This window comes from Cottoperca gobio, chromosome 22, assembly GCF_900634415.1.
Source record: "Cottoperca gobio chromosome 22, fCotGob3.1, whole genome shotgun sequence".
NCBI lineage: Eukaryota > Metazoa > Chordata > Actinopteri > Perciformes > Bovichtidae > Cottoperca > Cottoperca gobio.
The window spans coordinates 15,425,823-15,444,214 of NC_041376.1; the positions used below are offsets into that span (position 1 = coordinate 15,425,823).

The 18,392-nt window shown below is 40.6% G+C and overlaps 1 protein-coding gene across 1 annotated transcript in view; it reads right to left on the bottom strand.

Annotated features, from left to right (window-relative positions):
• The window catches only part of kif6 (kinesin family member 6), a 67,294-nt gene that overhangs the window by 38,075 nt on the left and 10,827 nt on the right, over positions 1 to 18,392 (bottom strand). The window contains exons 7-12 of the mRNA XM_029461208.1: positions 17,467 to 17,596; positions 11,271 to 11,477; positions 10,869 to 11,012; positions 9,812 to 9,898; positions 2,995 to 3,098; positions 982 to 1,087 (exon numbers count right to left, since the gene is read on the bottom strand). Of these exons, the coding sequence (XP_029317068.1) occupies positions 982 to 1,087; positions 2,995 to 3,098; positions 9,812 to 9,898; positions 10,869 to 11,012; positions 11,271 to 11,477; positions 17,467 to 17,596 (778 nt within the window). The remainder of the gene's footprint in view (positions 1 to 981; positions 1,088 to 2,994; positions 3,099 to 9,811; positions 9,899 to 10,868; positions 11,013 to 11,270; positions 11,478 to 17,466; positions 17,597 to 18,392) is intronic.

Below are 18,392 nucleotides of genomic sequence, written 5' to 3' on the forward strand. Positions count from 1 at the left end.
TGGCAAACGACTGCAAAACACCAAGTGTCTAGACTTAAGTCAGGGCCTGGGAAAATCAATAGCACTGGATCCAATTGGGCATCATTGGATCTCAAAATATTTTCACTTTATTGCCACAGCCTCAAGAATTAAGCATATCATTTTCAAATCATCAGCTTTGAAGTCACTGTGAAGTCACACATTTCTATGCTACTTGATGATACAGTAACCATCTACAGTTGTATTAACCACAATAAAATATTATATATACAGTCTATGATTAAAAGAGGAGAGAATATTTGACTTTATTAAAAAAGTAAGGCATTTCCCAGCAGAGGACAGTAGAGGGAGCTATTTAGAGGAGGTGGTTGGTCAGCTGGTCACTGCTGAGCTGACGGAGCTGATGGATGCACTGATCCTCACTGATCAAATGTATTCTTTATCTTTGTCTTTCAGCCATTCATTGCAGATAAACTCCAAGCACTAACACTAAGGGTGCTTTCACACTTGTAGTTTGGTTCATTTGGTCCGGACCAGGGTGAAAAATGATACCTTGTTGAATTTTAGTTCTGGCAACAAACCAGGAGGAGTAAACAAGAAGTTATACAGACTGACAGGTAACTCGTTGATTGGACAGTTTTTGCGATTGTCATCAGGACCAACGTGGGGAAATCAAATTCCGGCAATTGATAGAAGATTATGCAGTCCTTTATTTCTTCTGAAGTGTGTATTTATTTATTTTTTAACAGATTTCATGATCAGTTTATTAGTAGTTCAACTTTTGAAATCATGTTAAAATCACATATCTGCCATCATAAAATCCTGTGATTGGTTCCTTTGATTTCACACCACAAACGAACCGAACCTCAGAACCTTTTCCAAGCGGTCTCTGTTCGGTTGTTTGGTCCGCACCAAGGTTCGATTGACAGACAGGAGAGGATGGATGGATAGAGAGAATAGACACAGATAATGTACATGGAGAGACTGCTGTAAATATATTACCTTCAGCAGGGAGAAACAGAACTGAATTTTTCTCATGTCTGGTCCCAATGACAGTGTCACGTCTGGATCAGGGTCATCCAGAAAGGCCTTGACTAACTCTTCCAACCTACACACACAAACACACACACACACACACACACACACACACACACACACACACACACACACACACACACACACAACCTCTAACAACCCACCAAAACTTAAACCAATGCCACATTCCATGTTGCAATCCTTTTCCATCACACTTGCACAGGCTCAACAGGCACTCAAAGTGTTAATATTTATATCTGAGGAGTGTTTAAAATGTGGGTCTGGTCAAAGAAAACTATTTACTTAAACGTGTGTTCCAGCTCCACTGGGCCGGCCTGTTGATAAACTATCACTGGATGATAGTCCAAACATTGGTTCTTCAAGCTTTGGAAGCGGCCACTGGAAAAGACCGAGAGGCAACCGTCCAGACGGATCCAATGTAGGCACGACAACGCGCGGTTTTTATTTTCCACTGTAACATGTTCCATGTAGAAACACGCTCGGTTTACATGACAAAGGACTTAAAACAAACGTAGAGTTCATCTTTCAGGGCCCTGCGAGACATCAGCGGTTTTGTAATCCAAAGTTTGATTCTGGAGAATGCCCTTCAGTGCCATGTACAATATTTTGTAAGAGAAAGAAAACTCCATCTTTCAAACACCAGAACTTGATAGTTTCCAAATGAGTGAGGTGATGTGTTATGTAGCAAGTGGAGTAAACTAATATTGTATTTAGAAAAACAAATTAAATTGACTTCAGCTTGCATGGAAATGGATTGATACTTAATCTTACTAAGCACTGGAAGGAGCAGAATATTTTTCTGGAAAGGTAAACAAATCTGTATGCCTGAGGATATACGAGCGTTTGGAAATGTGACAACAAATAAGCCAAGATATGTGCAATCAATCAGTACTGGGGATGAGTCGAGGCAAAAATAAACGGCAACAGAAAAGTCAGCATGTCCAGTAAATGTGGTCATAAAGGTTCCCTGTGTGAGTTTGACCACACACGGGAAATCGAGGATAATCACTCGGGTAGAGAGGAAATAATAAAAAGGAGGACTGTAAATACGTCAGCACTGGAGGGGAGATGTGCCAAGTCCTCGATTAATCCTCTGGCCTGAACTCTGGCCCTGACTGACTGGGTCCCTCTGCCGTTTGAGTATAAAGAGCAGAAATAGAGCAGTCCTGGCTGAGGCAGAGCCCTGGGAAACTCCATTGGATCTGGTTAAGCCTCAGTGAATGAGGTTTCAATTCAGCATCCATGCACGGCCAACAGCATAAGTTATGTAGGCACTTTAGGCAAACCCCAAATACTTATAAATCATGTAGCATATTTGCTCAAGAATCTCGGGGTTTTTAGCTTTACAAATACATATAGAGTCCAAAAAAAGAGCATTTGCTCTTTTCGCTGGGTCTGAAGCGCACCATAAACATGCTAGAAGGCTGACGGGGCCAACGCAGCGCTTTACACGTCTGCACTGTCCTGACATGACTCCCAGAGGTCACATCATTACACTCACACACATATTGTATAATCTCTGATCCTGTGGCAAAAGGTGAGCAACAGAACATTTGGTAACACTTTCTATGACCATATGTATAATGCATTATAGAAATACTTATTATGAATTATAATCTGTTTATAGCGCAATAATTATAAGCACACATACATATTCATAATATAAGATCAAGTATCATAATTCTTCATAATTAACATTAAAGGAAATTTCATAAATAAATAGAAAATTCTTAAAAGTGTCATAGTGTATTATAATTCCCATAGTTTGCTTTAAGTAAAGTGAAAAAATATAATTAAACCTATGCAAGAACACACACAACGTAAAATACATTCTTACTTAACAAGGACTTAGAGTAACTTATAATCACATTATAATGCATACAAACAGTTGACCTAGGTTATGCAGAGAGACTGAGTGGATTAAAAGGACAAGGGATCAGGGATCAGGAGGTGACGTACCTCTGGATCTCCTCCACTGTAAGCTGCTCATCTCTCTGTTCTCCTGTCACCATGGCCAGCTCTTCCTTCAGAGACTGGATCTCTCTCTTCAAACGGGCTATTAGCTGAAAAACAAACACAAAAAGCAAAGTTAGAGGTCGACTACATCTGCACATATACACAATATAAAGCTGCGCACATTCTAACCTACAGTACAACACAAAGACACACGAGCGCATGGAGACAGAGGCTTTCTCGCTGCTGCCAACTGATGAGACAATCCTTCTGAAATTGATCATCTTGCTGATGCATTTTGAGGACAAGTTTAAGTGATTCCAGACAACTGAATGCTCCAGTGAGAAAATGCAGTAGGCAAAACATAAAATAGCATTAAAAAGCTACGGTGGCAAGAAAAAAAGTACACATAAAACCTCCTGCTGCTGACTGTCCGCACGTGTTTGGTTAAGGCCTTGCACACTGAGCCAACGGGGTGGTTGCTGTTAGTAACCGCTGTCCAGCTCTGGTTACTGCATATATATATATATAAAAGTAAGATATCTCACAAAGTCCAGACATAGCTTCTTAATAAGTACTTAGATAGCAATCTTTGTAAAAAAACAAAAGAAAGAAAGAAAACAGTCATAGCAAGAATGTCTATTAATGTCAAAAATCATGATCAGAGGAGAGAAGATATGACGGGACCAGGACCTCTTCCACTGATTAATACTGACAGCAGTATGTTTATACTCCAGGTACTGCATTCTCCACCTGCTGAGCAAAGGTAAGCCGGACACAGCTATTTTCATAAAACAGGATATGACAAAAAAGCTATTTAAAGGCATGAAAGGAGAATCCACCAAATACAGATGTGTCCAGGCCCCGGCCTCTTTGACATACAACCTTTAATCTTTGAAGACAAGCACGTGGATCTCTCTCTTTTTACTTGCTGTAAGGGTCCATGCAAACAGGGGTCAGTCTGAGTGGCATCATGTCAGTCTAGGCAGGGATTAGCAGGCGTCTAGCTACCTAGCACTAAAGGATCAGTGAGTTCAGATCATAAATGAAGTGGCATTGCATATATGTAGGAGTAGCCATAAAGAATTGATTCGGACAATAATAGCTCTTCTGAAGGGACAGAACCATTCAACTTAGTGTCTTGGCTTTTCTGTGTTTTAATGCCCCATTGACAATGAGATGTGTACAATTTGGATTGATCGATTAATCAACTGTGTATGGTTTACTGAAACAGGAGCTGCTAGGTTATAAAAATGTTACTTGTTTATATATTGAATATAATATTGAATGGTGATGAATTGAACAAAGGCATCATCTGCTGATGGTGAGGCCATGACTTCTACCCCTCTGAAGGCAAGCACTTGTTTTTCTGCATTACTAACAGTGTTTTTCTCTGTTAAATGGGATTAAATCCTAAATCTTCTCCTCCACACCAGGAGCAAGAGGTTATTTTGATGCTGAGCAGTTACTAGCAGTGAACCTGAGGTGCTATGATTAAATATGAAAGGGGCCACATACATAAACAGACGACCCTTAAGGACTGATTAGCCTTATAAAACCTACAGGCTGATTTCTCTGCAGCTAATAGTGCGAGATGTTAAAAGAGAATTTACAACTTATGTGGATGTCCAAGGAATGTTGCTTAATGTAGCTTGTCGAAGCAATACATTCCTCAGTGCGTGCTATATTGACTGAGAAAGCCGAGCTCCCCTGCTGTAAAATCTGTCGTTCTTCCTGCATCCACGAGACAGTGACGTAGTAAGAGGCTGACTGGTGCTGCCTTTGCTCAAATTGCCCTCCAATGCCAAGCTGTGAACTGTAAGCTGTTTTGTAGAGTTGCCTCTTAGCAAAATGCTCAGTGAATTTAAGTTGGGCTTTTATTGTGAAAGGTAAAAGCGGATGGATCATTCGAACCTTCTGTATTATTATTTTTTTACCTGCATAGGTATAGGCTCAACTCCACTACACTATGTTTTTGCTTGGCTTCAGTAGCTCGCGAAAAATGCATCATAGTACACTGATTAGACATCCACGTAAAAAGGTGGCACATGTTTTCTTTAAGTGGCCATTTGCCAAATCTCTTGAAAAAGGGGAATCAGTGCAAGAAGAGGGTGACGCTTTCTACCCTACGTCTAAACAGAGACTGGTAATTACATAGTAATGGTAGGGGATATAGGCCAACACCAAAATCAGTAATGGTGTTGAATGAAAGCCAGACCAGTTGTAATAAAACAAATCTGCAAAAATCACACCACAAAACAACACACTAAACCACCTAAAAAAACAAGTGGCAATTGTTCTCTTTCACTTCTTTCTTCAATATAAATCCCACTTAACTATAACCACTGAATTTGACCACACTGCAAAATATTAAAGCAGACCGAAAGGCTGGAACGGTGTCAATGGTGAAGAGCAAATACAACAGAAAGTGGCGACTCCTGACACAAAGTTGCTAGGGAGCTAGGATGTTCAGTGAAAAACAGATTAAGGTCAAAGGTCAGACTGAGTCATCTAATTTAGCAAGGCCCCGCCAGTTCTAGCAAACACATCTTCTAACTGGAAAGTCAAAGCCGGTCATACAGTCAGACATTGTCAACTCAAGATGCTCTTGAGAAGAAACAGACCTGCAGTGTGGTTTTGGGTAGGTGCCACTTAGCTAGAAGAATTTTACCCCAAATCCACCCCGTATCATATTTTTTAACATCATAGCTGACCATCCCACACCAGAGCCGCTCCCTGTATCTCTTTTATGGAGTCTGATGTAATTCTCCCAGCTGCGTCCTGAAAAACTGACCGCCAGTTGTTGGTCAGCGGAATCGTGTAGTCTATTTCAGAGCGACGAGCCCACACTGGTACCACAGCACCACGGCAGGCTGATATACACTCTGAATAAAATCTGACTCAGGCCATGTGACTGATGATGCCAGCGTATCCAATGGTAACCCAAGTAATTGCAATAATACTATATTCAGATTGTTATGGTCATGGGAAAAAGCAACACGACATGTACGTCTGTGTTACTTTCCACGTGCTGAAAATCATGCTACACAATTACGTTTGAAACATTATTGCAAAAAGTGCTTACTTTAAAAAGGATACAGCACAGAAGCTAAGCAATGTACTGCTGTGGACAGGGGCAGCAGCAAAACATATTTCAGTCTCCTTAAAGAAAGGCCCACCAAATAAAATCAATATAAGTTTTATAATAAGTGTTGGCTATATTTAGAATGTTTTCACCACTTGCCGTGAGACAGCTATGCAGTCTATGTTTATCACAGGGAACTCAAACAGTAATTTTACATCGCAGAACACAGGGGTTGCTTGTCTACCGCTGCGTCGATCTGCTAGTGTGCACGGGTTCACTAAAGTCAAACAATAACACAAACAAACTAAACAATCGAGACAGCAGTAGAACAGCAACACGTTTTGCGAGGTAAAATAGTTGTTTTTGTCAATGGAGTCTAGTGGCTTTGAAGAGAGCATAGATAAGGGCTTCAGTTCCCCGTCTCACTGTTAAGGTAAAGCGGTCTTTGAGGTGAAATAAATGTGGCTGACTTCCTCATCCACGGAAGTATATTGCTTTACTTCAGAGCTGTACTGTCCAAACTGGGGGCGTGCCGACCACCATTCACTGCAGTATGTACCTGATACAACCCCACTTCAAAACATCCCAACTATACCTTTAAAATTAAACATCTTCTAAGATCCATCCTCCGCAGAAAACCACCCACAGTGAACTCAAAGCACTGCAGTATAACCACAGCTTACACCTTAGATGCATGTATTATATAGTATGCCATTCTCAAAAATTCTGCTATTATGTGGCCTCTTTTTATGAAGGAAGAGGAGTCATAGTCTCCCACTACACTACATGGGCCAGGTCTTTTAGTGCTCACAACAAAATGATAACACATGGGCTGTGTTCCATGTTTGGCACCATTTAGGCATTTTAAACTAAGGCCCACTCTTAGACGAGACAGATGAGGGACCTAGGGAGAGCAACCACCCCCAGGAATTTTCACACCAGCTTCCCAAACACGTCTCTCTGGTGGGCTATAAGCAGAATTCTGACTCACAGGTTTGCGCAACCAGAGCTGTCTTCTCAAGCAAGATGTGTGTATCTTTAAGTGAAATGAGAGTACAGGTTCAGGAGGGTCACCCAGCCTCCTATTACCCTCTGCTTAGCTGCATAACAACACCTTAAGATCAACTTTTTTGACCCTTTAAGAATTGCCGAAAGAAGTTTAATGGCAATTTCAGCTCAACTCAAGATAAGCACCACCTGCACGCAATGCTCAAATTTCCCTTAAGTACACACATGAAATGTAAAAAAGATGGTGGAAGCATCTTGGAAGATCTAATAACAATTTCCTCTGACAGCAGACCAGGATCAGCCTGGTCTAAATGGAGGATTAAGACTGACTTTAGTTAGTTTCTAGTTTACGTTCACACAAGCCTTAGGGCTTAATTCAGATTTATTGCTCAGATCGGATTTATTTTTTGTTTTTGTTTTTTTATGTTGCCAATATCAGATTCCAGTGTGAGCTGTTCACACTTCTGAATAAAGACAAATATGTCACGTGCAGCACACTGTCATAGGGAAGTAAACATGGAGGCCATTGAAGTCAGCATTTACGGTTTCATTTATGAGTAATAATACTAAAGAAGAAGAAGAAGAAGAAGAAGAAGAAGAAGAAGAAGCAGAAGAAGAAGAAGAAGAAGAAGAAGAAGCAGAAGAAGAAGAAGAAGAAGAAGAAGAAGAAGAAGAAGAAGAAGAAGAAGAAGAAGAAGAAGAAGAAGAAGAAGAAGAAATATAATACCTCCACAGACTAAATCGCAGCCTTCAATATTTGTATTCACCGTGTGAGTGCCGTCAGGGCAGAATTGTGCTGGATGTCAATCTAGAGCATCGTAGAAGTAGCAAGAATTTAGACTGTTCAGACTGAGGAGGCATCACAAAAAGAATCTGACCTGTATCTGATTTGGACCACATGTTAAAGTGGCCTGAGTCACATATGTGCCTGTAGTCTCAATGTAGCCTTAAAACCAGCAATGCCAACCTTATATGGTGTGGTCACTGTGGCTGACTTCATTATGATCACCGGTCACTTTCAACACCTCATTCTTTCTCTTTTCCATGAGAGACGTGTTCAATGTTTTGTCTGGTCTGGCTGGTTTCCTGTTCAGGCTTTGACAGAGTGCATTGTGTAGCCTGTAGGCTACAGTTTAGGACCATTAAGGCAGCACGTGATCTGAACGATGTACCAAACACAGACTGGAAGATTGTGAAAAGAAAACTCCAGGTTTCAAATCAATTACCACAGCTGGCATGTCCAATAGACAGTGTGCCTTCAGACAGGGGCAAGCCAAAACTGGGAGTCTGAGTGTCACCCCAAACCACAATAAATGACATCATTCTAATCTGCAAACTGCACTGCTGGCTTAACTTCCTTTCTCAGTAAACCAGGGAGACAGATAGAGGGAGAGGGAGAGTGACGGGAGCAAATAGCAAAATGAGAAACACACTAAAAAGCCATAAACGGAGACAAAAAGTTTGCCCGCGGAGTTTGGGTTTGCCTGGAGCTGTAACTGTGCCGGACCCAATTGGGAGCAGCCAGACACTGTCACAATTACTGGGCCGGCCGCAGACTCTCTTAAAAATACCTCTGTAGGGTTTGCAAGTGGCCAGCCAAGTCTCACTAACAGTAATACAGTAGCAGTTGATCCTCAGGCAGATCTGGGTGGGAGGAGAGGAAGCGGATAGAGCTGTGATGACTTACTACTGTATATCTCTCAAGGGGCTTTTACAGCAACTACCAGGTCTGCTTCCTGGCACACTACAATAGGGGAAAGTGTGACAAGTATTGTAAAAGGAGAAATTGAAGGAGGGTTAACCTGGATAAGCTGCTCAGGCAATCTCTGATGTGATTTCCTTTTACTCATTTTATAATGTATAGCAATGTATAATAAAAGGCAGATATGGTTGTATGTGTAAGGTCTCTGTAACCACATATGCTGCAACAATGACAATTCAATGACTCACCAAAGCTTTTTATATTCTGGCCTGTTTTCTAACTTAAAATCAAAATGTATTCATAGTATATAGCTACAAAAATAAATAAATAATAATAATAATAATAATAATAATAATAATAATAATAATAATAATAATAATAATAATAATAATAATCAATGGGTTCTTCTTTGGCCTATACACCCTTCCACCAAGTTTCATGAAAAACGGGCCAGTTTTTCCGTAAATCCATGGCGGAGTCAATAGTGACTACCACCTCATTTTTTAAATGCTACACTATGTCCTCAGATCGACATCATCTGGCCAGGGATGCGTGCATTTTGTGCTTCCATAGCATGAATGTGTGTAAAGACATATACTGTTTACACACCAGTCTCAAGCTGGATGTTTTCTCAAGAGGCTGTAAGGTATTTGGATAAAATATGCCATAACAGAATTGGAAGCATGTAAACAAGACAGAGAGAGAATGCAAACAGGACATGTGAGCAGTCTAAATAACACAAGACTGACAGGCGTCTACGTGCTGAAGGTGGAAAACGGCTTCTTTCAGAATGACTGCCTGACACTGGAAAAACTAATTTTGTATTGGAAACCTAAAGATGGTGAGTTACATTTAGAAGCTGAATTCTCACTGCAACTAATTTGCTGATCAATTCAAGGTCTGGAAGCTATGAGGAGGGTCTGGCCATAATGAAAGAGCACATTAAGTCATGCTTCTGTGGTGGGATTGTGTGGCTATACGGTATTTGTAGTGACTGGTGAAGTGTTGTGAGTGTCTGGCTGTCTCACCAGGGCAGGATCCAGTTCTTCATTCAATATTGCCTCGTTCTTGATGAGAGCCACGCGCTGAGCAAAGCGACACGTAGAGATAGACTCCTAAAGAAAACAGTTTTAAAAAAAGATGTTTGAGTGTTTGTTTTTCTACCTGAGGGAAGAATATTACTCCCAATTACTCCTTTTGAATGTAGTACTCATCTGATACATTTACTCAAGTGAATGCACAGATTTAACAAGGGACAACATGTGGATAATCTATACTTTCTTTACAGCTTTTCATTCATTTCTATTGAGTTTCTCTCTCACACACACGCACACACACACACACACACACACACACACACACACACACACACACACGCACACACACACACACACACAGTAACACTTTCTATGAAGCTCATGTCTATAATGTATTTTAAACATACTTATAAGCACTCATAAGTATTCATAATGCATTTTAACAATATTAATAACACTTTATAAAGCATTTTATAATGACTTATAAAGGTCAAGTATCATAATGCTTTATAATTAGCCGGTCACTCAATGTGTATTATAATTGTTGTAATACATTATAATCTATTTATAATCACTGTTATAATGCAATATAATCTAATTATTACCAAGTCGTCATTGTGTTGTTCTTGCATAAATGTACTGATATTTCTTGCACTTTACTTAAATCAAACAATGACCGCTAAGAGTAAATTATGACACATTATAATCACTGTAATAATGCATAAAAAGAGTATAATGTATTACAACAATGGTAATTATAATACACTATGATCCTTGCAAAAAAGGTCAGTGAGTGACCAGCAATTATAAAGTATAATGATGCATGGCCATATAAGTCATTAATATGCTTTATATTGTTATAATTATTGTTATAACACATTATGAATATTTATTCATTTATTATTATTGAAGTGCTTATAAATTAAATGATACAGTGCTATAAACAGATTATAACGCATTATAAGTATGTCTTTAATGCATTATAGACATGGGCGTGTTACGGAAATTGTGTCTAAACATGGCCTTTCAGTCATCAGACCCTCCTTACATCAAGGTTCCTCTTGTCCACTGCCATGGTGGCGATCATGGTCGTCATGCAGTTGCCCCCAAGGCTGTCCCTCAACACAGAAGTCAACATGGAGTTCCTGTAGGGAATATGGGAGCGGTTCTTCTCTGACAAAGCAATGATCACCTGAAGAACAGAGCAGTAAAAAGGGCTGATGTGTAAATGACGACAGTGATGGAGATGACTAAATTAAATGCCTGATCGTAACATAATGGCTAATTACTGTCATAGAGTAGCAGCGAGATGGCCAATAATTTATTTTTTAAGTTTTCTCATGATGGAAAGCAATACACTTGCTGTGTCAAATCACACACAGTAAATAAAGCAAAAAACACAGATTAAAATGTTTTAAATGAAAAATCTGTCAATTTCAGAAGTGGCTACCTGCTCCAAGTAGTGGAGGGAGAGGTTGATGTACTTGGCCTCAGTGAGCAGCTGCCCATTCAGGCCAGTCTTTCCAACTCTATCCGATCCGGCCAAGTCCACCAGGTGGAGCTTGGAGCGCCGCAGGGTGGCCGAGCCCGGCTCACGTCTACACAAGTGCACAGTGAAAATACAGTGGGAACGTGTGGATGCCTGGTTCATCGGAGTCTGGAGGTAAGAGGAGAAAGAGTGGTGACAGATTATTACGTGTTCTATTTCTGCGTGAGAATATTCTGAATCCTCTAAAATTGGAACACATGGTAGACACAAACATCTTTATTCTCCATCTGCTGTAACAAAAAACATGTTTTCCTTTGATTTAGATTTGTTCTTGCTCCCGCTGTTTGAAGATCAAAGACACACCATGTGTAACCGATGAGCAGTAAACACATGGTGGCAGCTTTACAAAAGCTGAGGTTGGTTTTCAGATGGTCACTGGAACAGCAGAAATCAGGTTGAGACCAGGAGGAGACAGAAATAGAGTATGAGTCACTCTACGCAAACAAGCTTTATTAACTAGAGGAGGATGGGTTACTCACGGGGTCCTCGGTGAGAGGATAAACAGAGGAAATAGTGCTGATCAGAGACTTCTTACTGCTTTCTTGTAGGTAGCTTAGACACAAGATGGTGGTTTAAAATAACAGCTTTCATTAGAACAAAGGGGTTGTGATGATAAGCATATCTCAACTTCAAGTAGCTTTTGATCAAGGCTGAGATTATTTTCCTTTTGTGGAATAGTCATTGATCTAAGACAGGGGTGGGGAACCTTTTTCCTATCAAGGGCCATTTCTTTTTACAACATCCTTCGAGGGCCATACTAATTATTGAACTCATAAGCTCTGCAAATTCTTTTTAAGACACAGCCCATTCATTTCACCTTTCTTTTATGCTAAATGCAAAAAAGCAACTTTTTTCTGTCTTTTGTATCTTTCCGTTTTATCAGAAATCAGCAATCATTAATTCATACCTGTCAACCCTCCCATTTTTTTCCGTGATTATCCCGTATTTTTCCTTATATCCCGTTTTTATCCCATTTAAATATTTTCCGTAATTATGCCGTATTTTAGGCTTAATTAAAAAAAGTGTAAAGTGACCTCCGGTAGAGCAGGTGGCAGTATTATGTTTAACTTTAGCTGAAAAACTTTATAACGTTAAACACACAGAGGAAGAAAACAGGAACAATAACACAGAAGAAGACGACAACATATGATGAGAGTCACAGTGAACGGGAGATAGATGGAGACGCAGCTGTACCTGCCAAACAAGTTAAAACTTTATGTAAGTACCAAATGAGAGGAGACCTTCCCTTATTTATTAAAAGCAGAGTCGGGCAAACTCGTGCTTTTTGTAAAGTGTGCCATTCAGATGTTAGCATCGCACACGGCGGAATAATCGATGTTCGCCAGCAAGAACAATCATCCAAGCACAAGCACGCCAAGAGGCACAAACACACACTGTCAATGACTTCATGTGTGACAAGAACTGTGTCGGAGGCAGACCAAGTGACCAGAGCTGAGGGAAAGATGTCGATGCTTTGCTCTAAAAATAATGTAGCCTTCAGCTTCTGCGATGATTTCAGTCGCAGTGTAGCGACATGTTTCCCGACTCTGACATCGCAAGGAAGTCCTCGTGGGGGAAACAAGAGCCACACAACTCATCCATCATCAAATACATTGATGATAATAACTAATAAATAAAATATCTAAATCTCATAAACATGTCTGTACAAGTAATACACACTTTAAATAAACATGTATTTCTTGACTGTATATACCCGTCCCTTATGTGTTTACGTTTACATTGGTGGCTGAGAGCTGTTAAGATATGGACGGAGTCCGGCAAAAACAATTCCCTTATTTTGAAATTCCAATGTTGACAGGTATGCATTAATTAGTCCCACAACGGGGAAATGTATCTTGTCACAGCAAAAGAACATATGAAGTAAAAAGGCAATAAACAATAATTAAATATAATCAAAAATAATATAAGTACCAAGTGGTTGATAGAAAATAAATTGAGTATTGTAAATGGCAGTGATAATTGCACAGCAGTGGTGGAATAGTCTGTTCTTGGTGTGGTGGTCTACCGATCTATCTGTCCATGTTTGTATGTTCCGCTCTGCAGAGAGCTGCTTGTTGGGCCAAACTCCACCGAAGAGCGTTAACTTTATCCAAACGCACTCGTCCTTTCAGCTCGTGCAGTTCGGCATGTTTCGTGCAGTAATGACGCTCGAGATTATTTTTAATCACCGCAAGTACGTCCGCACAAACTAGACACACTGGCTTTTTACTTCCACAAAGAAATAATCGTTCGTCCATTTCTCCTGGAAAGTGCGACATTCTGCATCCACCTTTCTCTGTTTTACACTCGCCACGCTGCGTTCCCTGATGTCAATGACCGTCTCGTTTAAAATAGAAGTTTTTTGACATGACGTGACCACGTGATGACACGTTCCGCTCGTGTTGTGTTCAAGGACCCTGACCTCCTTGAACAGACGGCCCGGAGGCCGGAGGTTCCCCACCCCTGATCTAAGATATGGAGAGGACTTAGTTTTTCTCTCTGCTCGAAAACATCATCACAGACATACCAGGTGATTCTTTCTAAAAAGGTGCTCTGACCCTGACTTGTTGTTGCCGTAAATGTGCCAACGCCTGCCTGTTAGAGACACGACAGCTCACAACAGATCTTTCACTATCTTAACCCACTGCTGTCATCTCTTTCCTCAGTCCAAATTCCCTTCACTCTGCACACGTCCAGGTTTGCTCCTCAGGGTTGATCCCTTAAAGTAATATGAAACAGCCCTGAGATGGAAACAAGGGATCACATACCTAATAGGATTGAATAAAGGGTCATGGGTAAGGATAGAGTGTCCATGTTGAAGAATCAGTTTTACCGTCTCACCACTGACAGATATTTTCCACACCAACCAACACCAACCAAATGCTGGTCAAACCTTAATAAGAAGCCTGGGCCTTACGTTTGTTAAATTCCAATGCTTTCAAACAGATTGTTTTCTCTGTGAAATTGGGCGACGTTACAGAGATACAGTCATATTATTAATCTGATTATTTTGAAAGGGAAAAGATTTATTTTAAAGCTGCTGGTGAAGACTTACTGAATATCAATCAATTTAGAATGTTTACTAAATGTAACTTTATTTAGGAAGGATGTATTGCAAATTGAAAAATGATAAACACTAAAAAAGTTTTTGTTTTCTTAAGGGTCTAATGATACTTCTGCCTCTGAGTTTACAAACGAGGCCGAAAGTGAAAAATCAGCTCAGGTTGTTTGCTACCCTGCTGACGGTGAGAGTGAAGTCCAAGTGTCATGCTCTCCAGAACTGCAGCCAGGAGGAGTGGGACTCCCACATTAAGAGACTGGTAAACCAGATCATGGAGGGACTCACTGAAGGCTTCTGCCCGGACGTGAAGAGCACCAAGAAAGTGTGCAAGGCTGTTCTGAAAGGCGCCTGCTGGAGTCTGTAATGGTATTACAGGATCCAGCTGTGGACGCAGCCATCGTCCAGTCTTTACAAGCGCACATAGAGGACTTATCTGCTCGGCTTGCAAAGAAGGCCGCCTCACATTGTTGGTGGAAAAATGTGCTCCAGGTCATTGCTTTTGTGCAGGTATACTGGCTGCCTTCTTTTTAAATCACAGTCATCCCATAAAGCAGCACACCAGGTGCTGCAGGTGAAGGAGGTATGCGGCAATGTAGCAAAGCGCTGTCAGAAGTCAGAGCTGCACAGTGGCTTAGTGGTGAACACTGTGGCCTCATAGTAATAAGTTCAGGGTCACACAAACCTCAACGCTTTGCAGAGTTTCTCCCTGTGTCTGCGTGGGATTACTCTGGGTACTCTAGTTTCTTCCCACACTCCCAATTTGGACAGTAAAATGTTTGAATTTAATTGTTTATATCTGTAGCACTTCTTCTTAAATTAGAGTTATAAGTAAGGGGCAACCTCTTGCTGAAAAATCAAGTCATCATAGAGGTGGCAAAAACTGCAGTTCCTCGAATGGCCACTTGAAGCGAGTCAATCCCAATAGACCCCCATGTTAAAATGCCTAACTTTACATTACTCACAATTTAAATTATATTAAGGCTTAAAGTTATGAGTAATTAAGGGTGTGGTTGCTTTGAGTGACAGGTCGGTACTGTCACAGGTCACTAGCCACTAGCTGTATAAGTAATTGTTAATGCAAGTACTACAGTGGAAGCTGATACCAGCACTCATGGAGTACAGTTAAAAGTATTCAAATACACTGGCAGCTGTTCATAGATAAGAAGTGACTGTTGGCTCTTATCTCTGACTGTTATTGTGTACTTAACATGGCTTTCATCAAGACACCAGCTGAGAGACATGTTAAGCATGCATTGTGCGTGATAATAACGTAATGTTGAGATCACCAGACATTATATAAACATTTTTGTAGGAGTCTTGGAAAAACCCTCAGCATAAAAGAGTACAGACAAGAGTATATCGAGCACAGTATGCATATTTCAATGTTTACAGACTGTATGTTCATGTCCACATGGGAAATTGTGTCCACACAGGGAGATTAAAGTATGTATTAGTTGTCAAAAAAACAGCAGGACAATGTAACCTCATTGGAACCTGTATTTTTCCTGTATTTTCAATCTACCACTTGTTGACCTTACATGCACCACATGCTGACCACACACAGCTCTGCAGAGGGTCAGCATAAAGGGGCAATCTGGTGCTACAAACCCTGAAAGGTTTAGAGATCACCAATTCAAGAGATTAAAAGTGAAGTTTCATTTGGACCACCTGCTCTGCACCCTACTCACCCCTGAATGTTAGGATGTAGAAAGGGGGAAAGATCCAGGCCCTGCATCCCCACATGAGAGGGGAAGTGAAACAGCGACACAGTAAAAAAGACCAGATGAGAGGAAATGTTTCCTGTTGAGGTTGAAGGAAGGGTGAAGAGTTGAAGGTGCTTTTTATTTCCTGTCCAATAAAAGTGTAAAGGGGATTGCCAAGTCTCAAAGCGAAGTGAGCTCATGGTCTGCTGAGTGTAGCTTGAATGGATGTGTCATCCCTTATCCACATGGCTGGGAGCAAGAGTAAAAAGAAAGCATTAGTGTTAACTTTATTTGAAGTCTATGTGGAGCAAGGACTTCTGGGATGATTCTGGCCGTGGCAAATTGACTTTGTTGAGGGTTCTTTGTTTCCTCGTGGCTCGAGAGAACCCTTCTTCTGGAGAAGTCCCTAAGAGGCTGAGTTCACAAAAGTTTCTGTGTGGGTGGACTGTACTGTGAGCTCCCCGCTGAATATAGAAACGCCTTAATTGCCTGATCAACAGACTAATGTTACATCCAACAATGTGTTTCCACTGAAATATACCCCAAGGTTTTACAGCAGAGGATACTGGGAGTGTGTCCTCAAGGTAGAGGAAAAACAAATGCGTTATTGTTTTGGCAATTAGCTAAATTTAGTGGAATATGTGTATTATTTTGGTAGATTTATTCTCGTACACTAGTTATGTTATGAGACTGTACAAGCTACAAAACCCATTTCAGAGTTCCGGAGAAATTCAATCTTGGATCCCATAACTATTTCCTTTTGGATTGGTTTTGTTTCATGGAAGACTCCCAGCCACATCAAAACTGACTTTGAAATATTCATCAAAAATGAAACGCAAGTCTCTGATTGAATCCTGATGATGCAGTTCACTTTTACTGTCTGTTATTTACTTACAAACTAGCAACACAAGTAAACAAGGTGAGATCAGCCCTTTGCTCCAAACCTCAGGTTGCAAAGCAAAAGCTGACACAACACATGTCTCATCAGCGTGGGGAGTCTGGGTGTCTCGAGTGTAGAAAAGAACCACCGCAACATAAACAGAAATTACAGCGAGAATGCTTGGTTGTACTGGGAAAAAACATGGTAAAAGGGACCACGGGGCACCAAAATAATATTTTAGAAGGGTCTTAAGGTAGCCTTTAGAGGACATATTGCAGTGTGGACCATTTATGCCACTTACCCTGTGAGTAGTCATGTATTTTTGAATAATGACAATCTTTACTGCAAACAATACCATGTATGGGGTGAGAATTAAAACGTGGAAGTCACATCCTGTGTTCTGTTGTTGGAGAATCCCTTTGGAAGCAAAGCATGTGTTGCCCTCCCTCTTACCTCCGCAATCATACGATTGGTGTCTCCCAGGAAGAGCAGATTCAGAGCCTCCTCCTCATTTGCTGACTGTTGCAGTGACAGGTTCCTGAGATGGATGTTCTGGGCTGGATCTTCCATGATCTGGACCTTCCTGGAAAAAGAAAAAAACCTTGTTGAAGGAAATTCCAGCATAATAAATTCACTTGAAATGACAAATCCGGACAAAACACAAATAATCAAACACTGAAGCAATTATGAAAAACTAATTATGTCCGTTATGTCATCCATATCTCTCCAATCTTCTTGGCTTTGCTCAGCTTTAAATCCAAACAAACTACATCTTCAAGTCAGTGTGGGCTGCCACCCAGTTTGACACGTGCGTATCTATCCAGGGGTTCATAACTTGATAACAGCCAGGGCTTGCTTTTAAAAACAAAGAGGTGATGAGGTTCTTACCCACATCAAGCCCGCTGAAACACAGTGTGCTTGGACTGATAGGATGACTCCTGTAATCTTACTATATCGTTTCCATCACCACACTAGAGTTGTGAAAGTATGGCTACTGGATTGAGATGTCAAAGAGGGTGTAATGAGTGGAGAACACATGTGGATAATTATGTTAACATGTGTAGGTAATAGAGGTAGTTTGATAAAACACTATTAATCTTAATGTGATTATAGGCCTGTACTCTGGCAGGGTTATTTTCCTTAACAGCCCCACCAACTCAAAAGGATAGGATTGATTATTGTATTTTACACAAATATGAATATTGTTATATAATTGTTGAACGAATACAAGATCATTTACAAACTAAGCATTTAGAGGGTGGAATGCTGAACGCATAATGGAAACTCGGAGGGCAGATTTTGCAAGGTTTAAGAAAGTGAAAAATAATGTGTGTATTTGACCCGTGATTTAGATCTTCTCCAACATTCTATGGGTTCTT